General features: G+C 44.1%; 1 protein-coding gene across 3 annotated transcripts in view; it reads left to right on the top strand.

Moving 5' to 3' along the window:
• Positions 1-13,635, top strand: part of Casr (calcium sensing receptor) — a 74,671-nt gene extending 61,036 nt beyond the window's left edge. For all 3 annotated transcript variants that reach the window (XM_005327660.4, XM_078044129.1, XM_078044130.1), the window contains 3 exons: positions 4,377-4,607; positions 9,292-9,415; positions 11,022-13,635. In XM_005327660.4, the coding sequence (XP_005327717.2) occupies positions 4,377-4,607; positions 9,292-9,415; positions 11,022-12,553 (1,887 nt within the window). In that variant the 3' untranslated portion in view covers positions 12,554-13,635. The remainder of the gene's footprint in view (positions 1-4,376; positions 4,608-9,291; positions 9,416-11,021) is intronic.
• The last annotated feature ends 5,601 nt before the right edge of the window (positions 13,636-19,236 follow it).

Genomic DNA, 19,236 nt, shown 5'->3' with positions numbered 1-19,236 from the left:
GACTTTCTCTGTACTTAGCCCTTAACCATGTTTTATCTTGCTGTTTCATTAAACATTTATCTTCTTTTATCACCTTAATCCACATATGAACTTGCTGAGGACTGGATGACAATGTATTCTATTTCTGCGGCATGGTTCAGAACACACAGTGGATATTGTATAAATATTTGGTTGATTGATTCCAACAGTATCCAGAAATAGAAAACGCTGGTCCTAGTTTTTAAGAACTGGTTTAAATGTGTGGTAGAACTGAAGAAAGAGACAGGCAGATCCAAGATTGCACAGAGTGCATTTTACTGGGGAGTTTCTGACAGAAGCATAGTCTTAGATGGTAGTGAGACCAGTGGGTCCCTACAATTTGGATCCAGAGGAGGGCATTTATACAATGGTCAGGACAAAAGTGACCTCATTCAAGCTGGAATGTACCTGGTTTATCTCGAGCTAATGTCAAAGACATTAAACACATTCCTGGCATTGACAGTGCCAAGGTCCAGGTTTTAAAGCTCTTCATACCACTCTAATGGTTTGTCTGCTTATAATAGGCTGGGAAACTATGTGGGGAAAACAGATCAGGGTTTCTTAGGAACAATCATGGCAGTTATGACACAAGATGGCTGCAGTCAGTCAAGTTGAAACCCTGTGGTATACAAGTCCAGTCTTGTATGTACAATGGGTTTCTTCGTGCAAACTTGGAATCTTTAAGAAAATGATTTTAATTGGTTTCTTCTTTCAAGTTAGAAATATAGTGGCAATCCATTCTCAGCCAAAAGAAATACAGAAAGCTTATAACCAGAGGTTTTTTTGAGTCATCTGTCTAATATGACCAATGTAATAGATAATTGTCTAATTATGAAATAATATGGTTCCAGCTCCCCTCCCCTCACCTACCCCAATGTCTGGAGAGTTCCATCAGAGAGACTAGTAGACAGTAAAAACGAGAGAGGCAACCTGTTGCCTGGCATGTTAAGAACCAAGAAACCTGAACAGGAAGAAAGAAATCTATGCTAACTACTCAAGCTTTTACTAGTATATATTGTATTAGAGGGAGTTCTCCAGAGAAACAGAACCAACAGGATATATGTATAAATATATGAGAGGGAACTTTTTAGGAACAAGCTCATGTAATCATGGCAGCTGAGGAATCCTATGGCAGGTAGTTTGTAGGCTGAGGACCCTGGGATGCTGGGAGCATGGTTCAGTCCAGTACTTCAAGCCTCAGAACCAGGGAAGCTGAGGGTGTCCCTCTCAGCTTGAAGCAGAAAGCCTGAGAATATGGAAAAGTCGCTGCTGGGGTGTAAATCCTGGGGTCCAGAGGTCAGAGAGCCTGGAACTCCAAGGCAGGAGGTGAGTGTATGTGATCTCTTGGGGAGAAACACCAACTTACCTTCCGTGTTTGTTCCCCTGTGACCCCACAGATTGTATGGTGCCCACTCACTCTTAAGAGGGTGGATTCTCCCACCTTGTCTATTCAGACTCACCCACAAACCTCCTCTAGAAACACATTCACACTCCTTAAGAACACTTTACCAGATTTATAGGTATTCCTTAATCCTATGAAGTTAAAACCTAAAATAAACCCTTACATATATGTCTGTTCCGTCAAGTAGGAGTGATGCTTTTTAAAATGTTAATGGGAAAATATTACTGACCTCTGACAAATCTTTGTCATGGACACTGAGCAATTTCTAGTGAAGGTAGAAATCCCAGCTAAATCTAAATCCCAGCTCTAGCCTTACTAGCTGCATGACTTCAGCAAGTTTCTTGAGCTTTCTTTGCCTCAGTCTCATCATCTCTGAAGCTGGTGCCTATTGAATTGTGAAGAATAAGGGAGAGAGTGTATATAAAGCATTAGTCCAGTGCTGGCACATGGGATGTGTAAACAAGAGGTAGTTCCCTGCCTCTCCACTCTTCTCCCTCCCATCACACACATCAGAGTGAAGACAGAGTTAGCATGGCATGTGGAAGGGACAGTGGAAATGCACGATGAGCATAAAGACATCAAAGGTATATGAGACCCAAGTGTGGAGGGCTGGGGGACCACCTGGAAAACTTTAAAGCATATTTCATCTGAGTCGTGGAAGGTCCCCATCAGGAAATGAGAGAGCGTTATTATGGCTTGGAGAAGAATGGATGGGCCCTATCAGAAAGGACCCAGAGTAGGTGGAAGGAGTGAGGTTCTGAGAGTTGCAGGAGGGAACAGCGTTAAAGAGCAGAGAGCCACATGTTCCCCTGAAGGGAGGAAGGATGTGGCCAGACATAGACATGTAGGAGGAGAGAAAGGGATATACACACAAGTTCGGGAGGAGGTCAGCTCAATCAAAGTGCAAGGAGGAAAAGGAAGGGGGAGATGGAGGGGCATGTGTGGGACTCCTGCTCTCTGCAGAGTGCTTTAAGGACTCAGTAAAAATGAAGGCAGAGTGTGACTGATGACCAGAGGGAGAACATGAATAATAAGACCTTTGTGGGATTCATCTTCCATCTTTTCTGAGAATGGCTCTGTAGCTCTAGATGCAGAAACAAGGGGACAAGGAGTGAGAAAGTCCCCTCCCAACAGACCTGGAACAAAAGTCAGGACAGCCAGGGGGGCAGTGTGGACACTGAAGAAACCAGAAACCGCAGTGCAGTGAGGTGGCCAGGGCTGTGCCTGGAGCACACAGGCTCCTCCCACCGACTCTGCCCCCAAACACTTCTTTGAGCTGCTGATGTACAAATTCAGATGACTCCTTTTCTCTAACCTTCCGTATACAAAGAAACGTTTAGTTAAAAATAAAGTCAACATAGAAATAAACTGTTAAGAAGCAGCGTCGGGCTGGGGTTGTGGCTCAGAGGTAGAGCACTCATCTAGCACGTGCGAGGCCCTGGGTTCGATCCTCAGCACCGCATAAAAATAAATAAATATTGTGCCCATCTACAAATAAAAAAAATCTTTAAAAAAAAAGAAGAAGAAGAAGAAGAAGCAGTGTCGTCTCTGGAGTGGAGTGGCACATGCAGGGTGTTCCTGAGGCTCTGGCTGGGTAGCTAGGTTTGTCATGGTTTGTCACACCCATCCGGTAACTGTGAATAACAGGTGCTGGGCTGGGTCTCATTACACAGCTGAGGAAATGGGCTTAGAGTGGGAGAATGATAGACTCCTGAGGTGCAGCAGAAGTGAGCACCCCTACATCATGGCCTAGACCTTGTCTTCCACTGACTTCATACCACAGTGACACAGGTCAGGATTTGCAGGAAAGATAGGCAACTTGGTGCCCACTGCCTCCTCCTGACCTATATCACAGCCACAGCAGGACAGGGCCAGGAGCCCATTAACGCTACTATACAGTAGAGCAATTGAGAACACAGGCTTGTGATCTTGGACAACTACTTAAATTTTCTGTGCCTCAGTTTTCCAGTGGATAAAGGGAGGATAATCTTAGTATTTGTTGTGAAAAGTATATTAAATAAAAAATACAAATTACTTAGAATCATGCCTCAAATAGAGTAAAATGTCAAGTATTTAAAATGATTAGCATATGTTAATAATCATTATGATGACTTTTTCTGCAAAGGCTTTGTAACCCATTTTTTAAAAGTATATAAATTCTGGTATCTGCCATGATGGTCAATAGTGATGGCCAGGGCTCCCCCCCTACAGCCTCATTTCTTGCTTTCTTCCACCCACTCTGTGACTTTGAGCAGCAAGACTCTTCCACAGAAACAAGACCATAGCAAAAGAGGGTGCACAGAGTTGGAGCCCTTAGGCATCCCTCCTCTCCTTTCCCAGTGCTCATCTCAGGTGACGCAAGGAAGGGCCTCTGGCTACAAATCCTGCCCCTCCCAGGGTACCTCAGGGTGACGGTGCACCTTCAGAAGCTTTGAGATAAGTCCTTTGAGATAGGCCAGGTGAGATGTATCCTTTTCTCCTTCTGATCTTCAAGAAGGTGTTTCTTGCTGGGTGCAGTGGTGCTCACCTATAATCCAAGTGGTTAGGGCAGCTAAGGCAGAAAGATCACAAGTTCAAAGCCAGCCTCAGCAACTTAGTGCAATCCTAAGCAACTAAGCAAGACCCTGTCTCAAAATTTAAAAATAAAATAAAAGGCTGGGGATGTGACTCAGTGGTTAAGTACCTCTGAATTCAAGTCCTGGTAGGTAGGTAGGTAGGAAGGTAGGTTGGTAGGAATGGAGGAAGGGAGGGAGGGGGAGAGTTTTCTGCCCATGACTGCTGCTGGCATGTACAGGTACCTCAAGGAACATTAGAAAAATTAAGGACTCTTCCTTAAGTCATGTCCATTCCATTTTGTTGGAATGACATAGTTTACTGTCCTTCTTGAGTACACAACTTACATAAACAGATGTGGCACCCTTGAGGCTCATATTCATTCAGCTCTGTTATTCCTTAGGTCCTGAAGCACCTACGGCATCTGAACTTTACCAACAACATGGGGGAGCAGGTGACTTTCGACGAGTGTGGTGACCTGGTAGGGAACTATTCCATCATCAACTGGCACCTCTCCCCAGAGGATGGCTCCATCGTGTTTAAGGAAGTTGGGTATTATAATGTCTACGCCAAGAAGGGAGAAAGACTCTTCATCAACGAAGAGAAGATTCTGTGGAGTGGGTTCTCCAGGGAGGTGCGTGCTGTCCATCAGAACACCAGGGGCCACCACTGTGGGCAGGAAACTGTCCTTGGGCTTCACCCCTGGACTTCCAGAATTGAGCCCTTTCTGTAACTCACTAACTCCACGTGTCTAGGGCTCCTGTGAACTCCAGGAGAAGCCTTAGAACCTGAGTCCTGTGTCTTCTTACTATATTCAAATAATTTTACTTTGTAGAGATATGACTCCCTGGATAGTAATAAAGTCTCCCTGCCTAAAACTTTCCCCAACTTAAGCAAAATATGTAAGCAAACGTAAACATCTTTCAAGTCAGTGGCTCTCAACTGGGATCAAAGGGGAAATCCTACTTACCCTGGGTAGGGGAGATAAGTCTGAGAGTGGAAAGGGTTGCTTTTTAGACTGTCACAATGACCAGGAAGTATGAAAGGCCTTCAGCACTTGGATGCTCTTCAGCATGAGTGGGACAATCTTGCATGTAGCAAAGATTTACCTCCTACCCTAACTACCAGCATCTGCCACTGAGACAGTCAAGCCCAGGACAGAGCTGGATGCTTCAGGATGAGGCCTTTGCTGTTATCACTATTGACAGTTCACACAGAGGTGGTGGTTTTCTGTCCTCCATATAGCTTGGTACTGACCCATAAGTCAAAATAACCATTTATTATCCTACTATAAGAGACCTGTGACAAAGAGAAGGATGCCTGTGACTATAGTCAGGCCTCCCTGTCCTGCCTGTCTCTGCATCTAGAAGCCTGATCAATAACCGTAAGTGTGATGTGCTGAAGTGGTGACCCTTGTTTGCTGGCTGTAGCCCTAGAATGTAGCAGGATGCTAAGAACCAGCTTCTCTGCAGGAACCAGACCCTGGGCGGGCACCCTCTTTAACTCTCCTAGGACACCTGGCTGAGAGCCACTGTGTTTCTTTTTGCATTTACCTTTTTGCTGCCATCCTTGGATCACTTCTTACAATATGACCAAAGACTCAACTTCATCTCGTTGCCAGATGCTTCTTAGGTTGACAGGTGTCTGATGAGATGCTGCAATTTCACTATTTCCCAATGCATAGGAGGGGTTCACGTGTGACAGTGTCCTATAGACAGTGAATCCCACCCACAGTGTGAAGGTCTTCATTAGTTTCTACTCGAGAGGGTGGATATCAATTACAAACACGTCTTGACCTTTTCCAGATGGGGATTTAGGGTTCCAGAGGTTATAATCTTCTGCCCGCTAATTATACCCTTGTCTACATTGTCACACATTTCAACTGACTGAAGTCTAAACTTATTGTACCATTACCTGTTCACCCTGTTGGGTTATTCTTTCATCCCCATTAATGCATGTAATTGATTATCTCTAATTGGTGCCTGTCTCATTTCCCTTCTTGCATGAAAGCTATTTCCTATATAGTTCTCTATAATCTTAATGTTCCTGACCAAACTATGTGTGTCATGGGCTTAAACATTAGTGAATGAATAACACAGGGAATCCTCACACATTCAGTCATTTATGTTCCTGAATAATTGCTAGAATTATAAAGTAACTCTAATAGAAACAATACCTCAAAGCTAACATATAACATGCACCCATCAAATCTTAGAGTCTAATCTACTCTCTCTTTTCTGAAAATTTTGGTGGGAATGACCAAAAAATGCTATGTATATTTAACTATAAATTACATATTAATAACTTCCTTATATAGCTTACAAATTTGTTATTGAGATCAAATGAGATCAAGGGACCAATGATGTAGAAGCAGAGTTTAAACTGAATTATGCTATATACATACAAAGTCATATTTATTTAGCATTATCATTTCTTCCTTTGGTTTTTGTTTTGTTTTGTTTTGTTTTGTCTGTTTGTAGTGCTAGGGGTCAAATCCAGGGCCTCAGCCATGCTAATCATTGCTACCACTGAGCTACTCCTCCAGTGCTCCAGCCCTCTAGTATCATATCTTTAAAAAAATGCTCTCAATTTATTTACAAATGTAGAACTGTAGAGTTAAGTCTTTAAAGACCCCTATCTCCAATCCTTCAATTTGAAGTTGATGACACTGAGGTTCAGTTATGCAAAGGTGACTTCCCAGGCCCACTGGAGGGTATAAGGACCAGAACTAGACCCTAGGGCCTAGGTGCTCTGTCCTCTACACTCTTCTGTCAATTATTCTTCCCTTGCTTTGCTGCAACAAATAAGAATTAAAATAGACATCTTCATTCGGGACTTGGAGGTCAGATGAGCTTTCTTGGCCAGAATTGGACAGGTATCTTTAATAAGTCTTTGGGGAGACCTAGAGATCCTGGATGGCTTTTTGAACAATGGATCTTTCCAGTGGCCACTTCCGCCTACTCTGATGGTGATAAGATTTCTCTTTGACTGACAGATGTTGTAGGATGAAATAAGAGGACTCAGAGGCCACATTCTTCTAATCCTTAACTAGTATAAAACAGGGTTTATTATGGCGAAAGGTGTAGACTTTGACAACTGACCTGGGTATGAATTCAGCTTTCCAATAGGGTCACAATGTGACCTTCAGACTGTTCATTAACCACATGAAGAAGGGAAAAGAGGCATGGCTAAAAAGGCTGCTAGGGGCCCCTGATTTCTGCACTTCCCTCTTTCTTTAATCATAGAACTCTGGGACTCATGACTGCCCAGAATAAAGATGGTATTTTCCAGCTTCCTTTTTTTCTAAGTGTGGCTGTGGAATAAGATCTAAGTGGCAGTGTTGTGCCTTGGCTTCTGGGAATCTTCTTTGAGAAACTGCTTGCAAGTGTCCTTTGCTGTCTTCTGCATCCTTTCCTCTATCTTGCCTCCTAGAACCATCTTACACCCTGCCACCATCAAGGAACACGAGGCAAATGCCTAGGGTAACAGAAAAACAAGGCAGAAAGAGTCTGGGTCTCCAACACTGTGAGTGCCCTGTTACTCTGGACCACAACCCTAGACACTTATGTAAGAGAGAAATGCACTTCAACTTTATGGAGTCATTTTATTATTTGGAAATTTTGGAACTCACAGTCTAACATAAATCAAAACAGAAAGCTACTAAACTCATTTCATGAGGCTGATATTATCTCAAGGCCCCAAACCGACAAGAACAGTATAAGCAAGGACAATGATAGGCCAATCTTGTTAAATAAGATGCAATCTTATTAACTATAAATGCTCATATCGTAAATAAAATCTCAGCAAACTTAGAGCAGCAGTGCACGAAATATATAATACATAATGATCCAGTAGAGTTGGCAATGGAATGTACAGGAATATAATGTTAGCCAAATACTACAAATTTCATAACTGTAGCTTATTACATTAACAAAATAAAGGATTGCTTACATTTGTGTGCACCAAAAATCCTGAAGGCTTTTAATTCCCATAACCTGAATGCACGACTCTTTTTCAGCAGACTCTGCTGCAGGTTAATGGAGCAACTTTGCCCACAGACTCAGAGCAGCAGAAAAGTCTTGAGAATTTACAGTTCCCTACAATGAACCTAAGCCAGTCCATAGTGTGGAAGTATGAAGCCCCCTAGCCCCTCTTCAGGTCAGGACCATCTGAGGCAGAGCCCACTATCCAGGGACCCCTCTTAGAGCACAAGCTACCTTCTGAGGGACTTGGCTCATCCTCCACCCCTTCTACATCCTACATCCTGCATTCTTGCCTGTTTCCAGTGGAAGGACTTCTGTTTATAAATCACTTGTACACAAATCCTCAACTCACAGTCTGCTTCCAAAGACAATCTAAAATAATCAATGTGTGAGAGGCACCTACAATTTTTTTTCCTACTGTTCTTATCTGGTTTTGTTTCCAGGATTATTATATTTGCTTTACAAGAATAAATTAGAAAACGTTCCTTTATTTTTTTTCATTCTCTGATAGTTTGTATAAAATTAGATTGATCTCTTCCTTACAAGTTTGATTTTTTGTTTGCCTGTAATGGACACAGGATGCTGATGTCCTCTGGGGAATTAATGTACAGCAGACGCAGGAGCAAAGGGCAGAGAGAAGCAGAGTTGGATGTAGGTTATTGTCCCCTTTCTGGATTTTGCTTTGGACAGTAGACATTAAAAATGCCTAACTAAAAGTAAGCCAAACATAAACCAGTCATGATGGAAGAAAGCAAGGATCATGATTCACTAATCAGATACTGTGTACCTTAAGTCCATTAAGAAAATATAATAATAAAACAAAATCCATCACCATTATCTGAAAGTAATGGAGCCCTGCAGCTTTCTGTTGATTAGTTAGTTGCCTGAGACAGCTCTCTGGTCCACTTACTTTGGATTCTTCCTTACCTGTCCTGATTGCTGCACTGAACTATAGCAAAGATCTCAGAAATCACCCTGGAAAGAAGCAGAATTGTAAGACTCTGCAAAGTTCAGAGTCTCACTTTCAAACAAATTTCCCCTTGTCTCTGTATCCCTCAACCTTGTGACTAAGCCTCTGTGTGTAAGTCACTATCCCTGTATCTTTTAGTTTGTCTCAAGCTTTTACAACCCTGGAGAAGAAAAAGGAATCACTCCCTTTCACAGCTAACAAGACCAAGGACCACTGGACCTACCTCTGCCTGGAAAGGGCCAGAAGTCTGCTACACTGGTCCTTGTGCCCAAACTCCTCCCCCCTTGCATGTGTCCAAGAAGCTGTGGGACTGACCCCCTGACCCCACTGCTATAGCCACTCAGTTTGTGCTCTCTACCCTCCAGGTGCCCTTCTCCAACTGCAGCAGAGACTGCCTGGCAGGGACCAGGAAAGGGATCATTGAGGGGGAGCCCACCTGCTGCTTTGAGTGTGTGGAGTGTGCGGACGGAGAGTACAGCGATGAGACAGGTAAAGGCACAGCCCCTCGTGGAGACTGTGAAGGGCTCCATCCACTTCAGGGGCCTGGAGTCAGCAAAGCCCATGGAAGGGCAGGGTAGAGATGGTGCTTAGTACAGTTTTTCAGTGTTGCACTGTGCTTGGCAGAGGGGAGAGGAGAAAAGGAACCTCAGATGTCCTTTTAATTCCATAGGAACTGTCAAATACTTCTGTGACATGTCTTTCACTCACTTTGAAACTGCACTCCAACATTCTTCCCTTTTCTTGGAATTCAGTACCTTGAAATAGAAAGCACCATCTGCTCCAGGCTCCAGAGTTAATTGGCCATGACAAGTTGCCACTGGTGCCTGGTGCTGTATTTGTCTTCTTTATGTTTTTCCTGTGCCTCAAGTTCTCTTAAAGTGGGGGTAACAATTAAGCCTGTCTTATAGAGTCTTGAGAATTAAACAGATTAATATTGGTCAGGCACATGCAAGTTCTAGATAAATGTTTGCTAAATACATCTTTGATTAGTATATTAAAAGCACTTTATAAATATTAACTACACTGTTATTACTGTTATTATTCAATTCTCAACACACACAAAAAAATGTGCTTATCATTGGTTTCATAGTACAGATGAAGAAACTGAGGCTCAGAGAGGTTGATGAGCTGGTAAATGGCCTGGCCAGGATCCCATCCAGATCTCTAACTAAAAAATCCGTGCTCCCTTTCACTGCCCCAAACTGCACACTACCTGACACATATCAAGATTTAGCAAATCTCTGTTGCTTGAGTAAATCTGCAGCCTCCCTCATTGGAAATCCATGGATGTGGATAGAGAGAGGGAAACACAGGCCATATTCATAGAATGCTCTGCCCTGATCTAAAAGAATTTTTTCTCTGGCATGTCTGAAGAGTCCATACACATATGCAAAATAAACCAAGATGAATGTGAGTTCATAGATGTGTTAATCTACTTTATCATAGTCACCATTTTACAGTCTGTACATATCCCACAACATTGTGTTTCATACCTCAAGTGTGCACAATAAAATTTATTTTAAAAATAAACAAATCATGCTAAATTGAGTTGTATTGTGCACAGCTGATGGACCATGCTAGACCTTTGGCATGCAGGGCCATCTCTACTCCAAACCATCAGCAGATAGCATGAAAAGAAACAAGTGCCCCCCCCCCCACGCACACACACACACAAAGGAAAAGCAAAACAACTAACAGAGCAGTCAAAGGTTCATAGTTTTTTGTTCTGCTTTAGGATTTTTGTGGCTGATTGGTTAGTACTGGCGATTAAAATTTACCACTGAGTTACATCCTCAGTCCTTTTTATTTTTATTTTTTTATTTTGAAACAGGGTCTTGCTAAGTTTCTGAGGCTAACCTAAAACTTGCAATCCTCCTGCCTCTGCCTCCCCAGTCTCTGGGATTACAGCCATGGGCCACTGTGCCTGGCTAGTACATAGTTTTTGATAGTGTAAAAATCACAATGATTTTATCAATAAAGAAAGTATACAGTGACCAAATCAAACAACCTGTGTGCTCTCACCGCCACATATACACACTCACAGATGTTGGTCTATGCCACACGGTAGCTAACCGCCCACTGGGACATTTTACAGATGCCAGTGCCTGTATCAAGTGCCCGGATGACTTCTGGTCCAACGAGAACCACACTTCCTGCATCGCCAAGGAGATTGAGTTTCTGTCTTGGACCGAGCCCTTTGGGATCGCGCTCACCCTCTTTGCGGTGCTGGGCATTTTCCTGACAGCCTTCGTGCTGGGTGTCTTCATCAAGTTCCGCAACACGCCCATCGTGAAGGCCACCAACCGAGAGCTCTCCTACCTCCTCCTCTTCTCCCTGCTCTGCTGCTTCTCCAGCTCCCTGTTCTTCATCGGAGAGCCCCAGGACTGGACGTGCCGCCTGCGCCAGCCGGCTTTTGGCATCAGCTTCGTGCTCTGCATCTCGTGCATCCTGGTGAAAACCAACCGCGTCCTCCTGGTGTTTGAAGCCAAGATCCCCACCAGCTTCCACCGCAAGTGGTGGGGGCTCAACCTGCAGTTCCTGCTGGTTTTCCTCTGCACCTTCATGCAGATCGTCATCTGTGCGATCTGGCTCTACACGGCGCCCCCCTCCAGCTACCGCAACCACGAGCTGGAGGATGAGATCATCTTCATCACGTGCCACGAGGGCTCGCTCATGGCGCTGGGCTTCCTGATTGGCTACACCTGTCTCCTGGCTGCCATCTGCTTCTTCTTCGCATTCAAGTCCCGGAAGCTGCCGGAGAACTTCAACGAGGCCAAGTTCATTACCTTCAGCATGCTCATCTTCTTCATCGTCTGGATCTCCTTCATTCCAGCCTATGCCAGCACCTACGGCAAGTTTGTCTCTGCCGTGGAGGTGATCGCCATCCTGGCGGCCAGCTTCGGCTTGCTGGCCTGCATCTTCTTCAACAAGGTCTACATCATCCTCTTCAAGCCCTCGCGGAACACCATCGAGGAGGTGCGCTGCAGCACCGCTGCGCACGCTTTCAAGGTGGCAGCCCGGGCCACGTTGCGCCGCAGCAATGTCTCCCGAAAGCGGTCCAACAGCCTCGGGGGCTCTACGGGATCCCTCCCCTCCTCCTCCATCAGCAGCAAGAGCAACAGCGAAGACCCCTTCCCGCAGCCCGAGAGGCAGAAGCAGCAGCAGCAGCCGCTGGCCCTGACCCAGCAAGAGCAGCAGCAGCAGCAGCAGCAGCAGCAGCAGCAGCCCTTGACCCTCCAGCCACAGCAGCAGCAATCGCAGCAGCAGCCCAGATGCAAGCAGAAGGTCATCTTCGGCAGTGGCACCGTCACCTTCTCCCTGAGCTTTGACGAACCTCAGAAGAACGCCATGGCTCACAGGAATTCCACGCATCAAAACTCCCTGGAGGCCCAGAGAAGCAGCGATGCCCTGACCAGACACCAGGCACTGCTCCCGCTGCAGTGTGGGGAGACAGACTCAGAGCTGACCACCCAGGAAACAGGCCTGCAGGGGCCCATGGCCGGGGCCCACCAGCCAGAGATGGAGGATCCGGAAGAGATGTCCCCAGCACTTGTTGTGTCCAGTTCACGGAGCTTCGTCATCAGCGGGGGAGGCAGCACGGTCACGGAAAACATACTGCATTCCTAGAAAGGAAGAAGAACTGGCCAGGAAGAATAGAGAGAGGTTTCTTGGAATCGCAGGGATGAGGAATCACCGCACACTCCTTTCCTTTGAGGAAAATGGGACAATAGACGCATCAAACGCCCCAACTTAGTCGCCCTGCTTTAAATGGCAGTCAATGGGCTATTGATCCCTTTACAATTAAAAAACAATTTAAAAAGAAAGAAAGGAAGGAAGGAAGGGCCATGTATTCTGTGATGGTGTTTGTCAGAATGTTATGTCATGGTCAGATTTGCTGTCATTCCCATCTGAAGTCTCTTTCACTGCTATATCTCACCCAACAGCTCAGAGATGAAACCAAGGCTTTAAGCTGCCCACCTACACCTTCTTTAAAAGAAAAGAAAAGTGGGGGGATGGGGTGGTGGCTCAGCGGTGGAGCGCTGGCCTAGAACAGGCGAGGCCCCAGGTTCCATCCTCAGCACCACATAAAAATTAATTAATTAACTAAAGATATTGTGTCCAAATACAACTAAAAAATAAATATTAAAAGAAAAGAAAAGTGGTGTGTGTGTGTGTGTGTGTGTGTGTGTGTGTGTAGAAATGCCTGCCCTGTAAATCATGGACAGCCATGACCTGAATCATGGTCCAGAGGAAGAAAAGTATGCAGACTGACAGGACGTCCAGTTTGCCAACTGGAGTTAAGAGTCTGAAAGACATCATGTCGCCAGAACTGCCCGACACCTTGACAATGGAAAGAATTTAAAATGTTCAAAAACCTCAGAGGGATGTGCCCCCTCTTATTTATGAAAACCATAAGATGTGAGTTCCTTGGCCTTGGTCTCCTACCTGCTGCTGCTCTTGGGTGACATCTAGAAAATCTGCATCCCTTCTGTAGCAATATGTCTGGGTTTTTTTTTCCAGAACATGATAGTGATGTCACATTTATATTCCAGGATCACAAGAATCACCTCCGATTGTTGGGAAGGGACTGTGTAAAGTCAATGAGCTGTATGTATCTGTTATTAATATTGTTGTATCTAGCTTTATCCTTACAAAAATGCTTCTGTTGTAATGGTCCGTGGACAATATAAACTGAAAAAATTGTTGCAGTCTGGTTTCTACACGGCAGTGTTATTGAGCTCCATTTTCCTTTCCCATCCCACCACCCTCACCCCCATGAGCAGAGCCCTATGTGAGACCCTTCAGGGCCTCAGGAGTCCAGAAACTCCCTCTAACTCTGCCCTAATGGCTTTCTGAAGCCAGATCCATGCCTGACCTGGTGGAGGATGAGCTCCAGGTGGTTCGTCGCCTCCCTGCCAGTTGCTGGGGCCAGAGGGTGGTTCCAGGTGAGTCCCACCCCACACTCCTTTCCCTTGAGGACAATAGACGCATCACCCCAAGGCCAAGACAGAGTTCCCTCCAGCAACGGAATGAAAGGAAATAGATGGCCCTATCAAAGTATTTATTCAGTTTCCCCTAAACTTGGGGTGATGAGGGGATTGGAAATAAAGACAAAGGAACACACAAATATAGAGAAAGCAGGACCCAGTAGACAAGCCAGCCCTCATGAGGCCGGACTGACACCAGAGCAGGCTCCACGTGTTTGTCACAGGTGTAAACATCAAAAGGATGTATTGTGAGAAAGCTTCTTCAAGATAAACAAAAACAAGCTTTCGAACAGGAACCACCCTATTAAAAGCTTATCAGCTTGCGCCCATATCTCTTCTACCTCTGGGCAGCTGACGTTTGAACCCAAGGCTATTGAACCAATAAATGTTGTGAGGCACAGAAGCCTCTTTAAACAGAGTGCCGCCAGCAACTGAGCAGTCTCCATTGGTGTATTTCCACCAGGAGTTCTGCCTAGGGATGGTTCAGAGAAATCCATAATTCATTTGAGGCTCCCCACAGCCCTGAGCACTCAGACTACAGTGTCAGAGATGAGGTGTAAGCCCAGGCTTGGTCACTGATAAGCTGGGTGACCTTAGGCAGGGAACCACAACCTCTCTGAGCCCTAGCTTCTTTGACTCCAAAATGCAGGTAATAATCATCCTTTTCTCTCAGAACTCTTTCCTTACTATGTAAGTTAAGCATGGTACCTGACACATCGTAAGTACACGATAAATGTTATTAATACAAATACTAATGTCACGATTACTATTCTTTCATTTACCTAAACTCTGCTGTAGATCATGGATGTCTTCCAGAGGTCCACATGTTAAAGACTTGATCCCCAAGGTGGCACTATGGAAGGTTATGGAACCTTTAGGAGGTGGGGACTAGTGAGACGTACTTAGGTCATCAGGGGTGACAATCCCTTGAAGGGGATTGTCCCCTTCCTCTTTGGCTCTTGCTTCCTGGCGATCAGACCTGCAGTTTGTTCTGCCACACACTCCCCACCATTGCCAGAGGCCTAAAAATGATGGGTCTGTCTGAACATGGCCTGGAATAAAAGAAATCTTTTTTCTTTACAAGTTCATTATCTCAGGCATTTTGGTACAGGGACAGAAAGTTGACTGACACAAAATACAAAGCAAAATTTTTAGTAACCATTCATATTTTAATGACTAACCCACTGACCACAATAATTTTCTCCATAATAAAGTCCATAATATAAAAAAAAAAGAAAAAAAAAGTCCATAATAAATTCTGGGGCCCAGGCCAATGGGACAGGCCTACTAATTTGGCTCACGTTGAGGAAGCCAGATAGCCAGTCAGAAGGCCCAATGCTCCGTGGTGCCAGAGCCCACACCTCCAGCATCAAATAAAGGCTCTCACCAATTGTCAGTCTCTCAGATCCTTCTGAATACTTCATTATTACAAGACCAAACCATAAAGCAATTAAATCTGTCTGCAGCCTCTAACTTTACAGTTCTTCATGACTTCTTCCTCTGACTGCTTTTTTCCAAAGGGATTCCTGTCAGTGATTTTTAAGGTAACTTTTGACATCATGGTCATTATGCTTATAACGAAAAACCAGAGAGGACACCATAGAGAGCCGAACGGAGACACTGAAGGTAGCCACCTCCCAACGGATTCCACCCAGAAAGAGAATCAGCCCTGTCTCTGCTGCCCAGCTGCTACCTCACTTCTGGTGAGCCTCTGAGCAAGGAACAGAACTGACTGAGGATTTATCTTTAACATTTTACCTGGTCTTTAAAAAAATAGAAAATAAAAGAAGTACAGTGGCATATGCCTATTATCTCAGCACCTGGACAGCAGAAAAGAGAGGATTACTTGAGTTCAGAAGTTAGAGAGCAGTATGGGCAACATCTAAAAAAAAAAAACAAAAATTAAAATTTTTTTAAAAACTAACCTAAAAGCTTAATGACTTTTTAAAAATGTATCACAACAACTATGTGGAAACAATCTCAACAGAATGTCACATCTCATACTTCCTGGATTTGATTTCATTGTTCTCCTCACCTAGGTAAAAACAAAAACAACAACAACTACCACTACTACTACTGCTGCTGCTACTCCTCCTCCTCCTCCCCCTCCTCCTCTTCTTCTTCCTCGTGCAAAGGTGGCTGAAGCTGGGCTGGGGCTGGGGCTCAAGTGATAGCGCGCTCACCTGGCATGCTCAAGGCACTGGGTTTGGTCCTCAGCACCACATAAAAATAAAATAAAAAGATATTGTGTCCACCTAAAACTAAAAAATAAATTAAGAAAAAAAAAAGGTGACTGAAGCTCAGCCAGGAGAACACATAACAGTTCCGTTAAGCCTTCAGTTTGCCAAGTGCTTGCAAATAAAGTAATCTGTCCAGTATTCTGTCAGAAAGGTCGACACAGCATCATTGTCCCAGTGTATATGGAGCATCAAATCGGAAGTATGATATATGAATTTTCATGATTTTTCTATAACAAACTAGTTTCTATCTCAGATTCTCATTCAGCCTGGTGACAGAAATTTGATCTTAGTCATATTGGGGGGGGGGGTTTCAATAACTTCAGAGTTTTCTAAATCACTTTAAAAATTGGGGAGTAAATTCAAAGGTTTTCTTCTGCCTTTGAGGCAGGAGTTTGTCATGTGAAGGGTTAATGTTCTTCCATCACCAGCATCTCCTGTTGACATGGCTGATAGCCATCTTGTCTGGCCCTCAGTAATTATGCCTCCATGCTGGCTTCCTCTGAGATGTCTGTATTCATCCATTTTCTCTTACTATAATAGAATACCCAAGGCAGTTTCACTTTATAGAAAAAAAAACGGATTTTTTTAGCTCCTAGTTCCAAGTTCCAAGATCAGGTAGGTCCCATTGGCTTGGCGTCTGGAAAGAACCTAATGGCAGGTGGTGTCACAGCAGGAGTATATGTGGGAGGAAGATCACATCTCAAAACAGGAAGCCAAAGAGATTATTCTTTTTTATGTAATTTTTTAAATTCATATATAACAGCAGAATGCATCACAATTCTTATTACATATATAGAGCACAATTTTTCATATCTCTGGTTGTATACATAGTGTATTCACACCAATTCATGTCTTCATACATGTACTTTGGATAGCAATGATCATCACATTCCACCATCATTAATAACCCCTCCCCTTCTCTCCAACCCCTCTGTCCTATCTAGAGTTCGTCTAGGAAGGTTCATTGCACAGAGTTCATTCCTTAAAAGAAGAACAAGTCAACAAGCAAATGACTTAACACTAAGAGCTCACTCTTTAACCAACTCACTCTCTTGAACGCTCAGAGTTCCATGAGAGCTACCCTAATCCCTTCTAAAAGCTCCACTAAGCTCCAACTCTTAAAACTTCCACAACAACACTCAGCACTGCCACGTTAGGAACCAAGCTCCCAGCACTTGAACCCCTTAGGGACACACAAATCCCCATCTAGTCCCCAATCACAGAGTTGATTCTCAGTCATTAAAAAAAAAAAAAAAATTGTTTCTCAACTGGTGGGCCTTTCTCAGGCCTGCTAGTTCTCTCAGTTATACCCACGTCCATCCTGGGGCTAGAGAACCACAGAGAGCTCTCACCGCCCATGATGGTGTGAAGAATTCTTGTGTGCTAAGCCTCCAGGGCACCAAATGAGAAGCAGGCTATGTATCTCTAAACCTATGTACATTTTTGTGGCAGGCAGAATAATGATCACTCAAAGATGACTACATTCCAGATAGGCAGGGTGGCACAGGCTTGGGATATCAGTCAGCTACCCAGGAAGCTGAGACAGGAGATAGTCTGGGAAACTTAGTGAGACCTTGTTTCGAAATAAAGAAAAAAAATTTCAAAGGCTGGGTTTGTAGCTCAGTGGTAAGTTCCCTGGGTTCAATCCCCAGTACTGAGGGAGGGGGGAAGATACCCACATTCTAAATTCCAGAACCTAGTATTATCCTAAGGAATGGATAAATTCAAGTTGCTAATTGAATTAAGAGTGCTAGCAGCTTTGAGATAGGAACATTCGCCTGAATTTTCCAGGTGGACCCCATGTAATCATAGGAATTCTTATGTGTGGAAGAGGCTTGCAGAAGAATGTGTGTCCGGGTGATAGGGTGTGGAAATGACTCCATCGACCACTGTTGATTTTGTATGTGAAAGGGAACAGAAACCAAGATATGCAGATGACTTCTGGAAACTGGAAAAAGCAAAAACACTGATTCTCCCCTAAGACTGAAAGTCATCTTGTCTGATCCTCAATAATTGTGCCTGTTACATTCTACTATCTTTCCTATCCCCACATCACCTCCACTCCCCTCCCTTCACTTCCCTCTACCTAATCTTAGATAATGCTATTCTTCTCTAGTGCCCCACGCCTTGTTGTGAATTAGTATCTGCATATTAGAGAAAACATTCGGCCTTTGTTTTTTGGGGATTGACTTATTTTGCTTAGCATGATATTCTCCAACTCCATCCCCATTTACTGGCAAATACCATAATTTCATTCTTCTTTAAAGCTGAGTAATACTCCATTGAATATATATACCACATATTCTTTATCCATTCGTCTACTGAAGGACACCTAGGTTGGTTCTATAGTTTAGTTTTTGTGAATTGAGCTGCTATAATCATTGAGGTGGCTGCGTCACTGTAGTGTGCTGATTTTAAGTCCTTTGGGTATAAACTGAGGAGTGGGATTGCTGGGTCAAAGGGTGGTTCTATTCCAAATTGTACCAATTTGCAGTCCCACCAGCAATGTATGAGTGAGACACTTAATCATTCTTTGTCTCAGTTTCCTATGTCACATAGATAGAATATTTCCTACTATAAATATCAGCTATGGTGGCTTGTGGAAAAAAACGAATTGATGTAAAACTATCACCTTCAACAATATTGGCAAAATATGGGTAATCATTGAAACTACAGATGACCAAAGTTTAGAGGGCTTGCTTTTGAATACTCAGGAAATACCATGGATTCAATGATTTTTTTTTCTATTAGGTTTCTTCATTGGTGACAGTAGAATCCACTCTAATCAGCATGAGCATAAAAGGATTTGTTCTAGGATATTAGGAAGCTTTTATAGTTTTAGGCCCAGTGATCCAAGTTTGGATGCCACACAACTGGGAACAATTCATACCTACAATCACCATGGCCCTGTTTGGGCAAAGATCTTGCTGCCTCTCCTGCCTTCCATGCCACATCTGAGACCAGAGAGGCATCCTAGAACTGCAGCCAGAGGAACCACACCCATCTGCCATGTGCTCGGGCCCCACTCACACCCACTTTCTGAGTCCCACACTAGTCACATGCAGACGTCAGCCACCAGCGA

Source organism: Ictidomys tridecemlineatus, chromosome 3, assembly GCF_052094955.1.
Source record: "Ictidomys tridecemlineatus isolate mIctTri1 chromosome 3, mIctTri1.hap1, whole genome shotgun sequence".
In the NCBI taxonomy this organism is placed as follows: domain Eukaryota; kingdom Metazoa; phylum Chordata; class Mammalia; order Rodentia; family Sciuridae; genus Ictidomys; species Ictidomys tridecemlineatus.
This window is presented reverse-complemented; position numbering and strand designations above follow the sequence as displayed.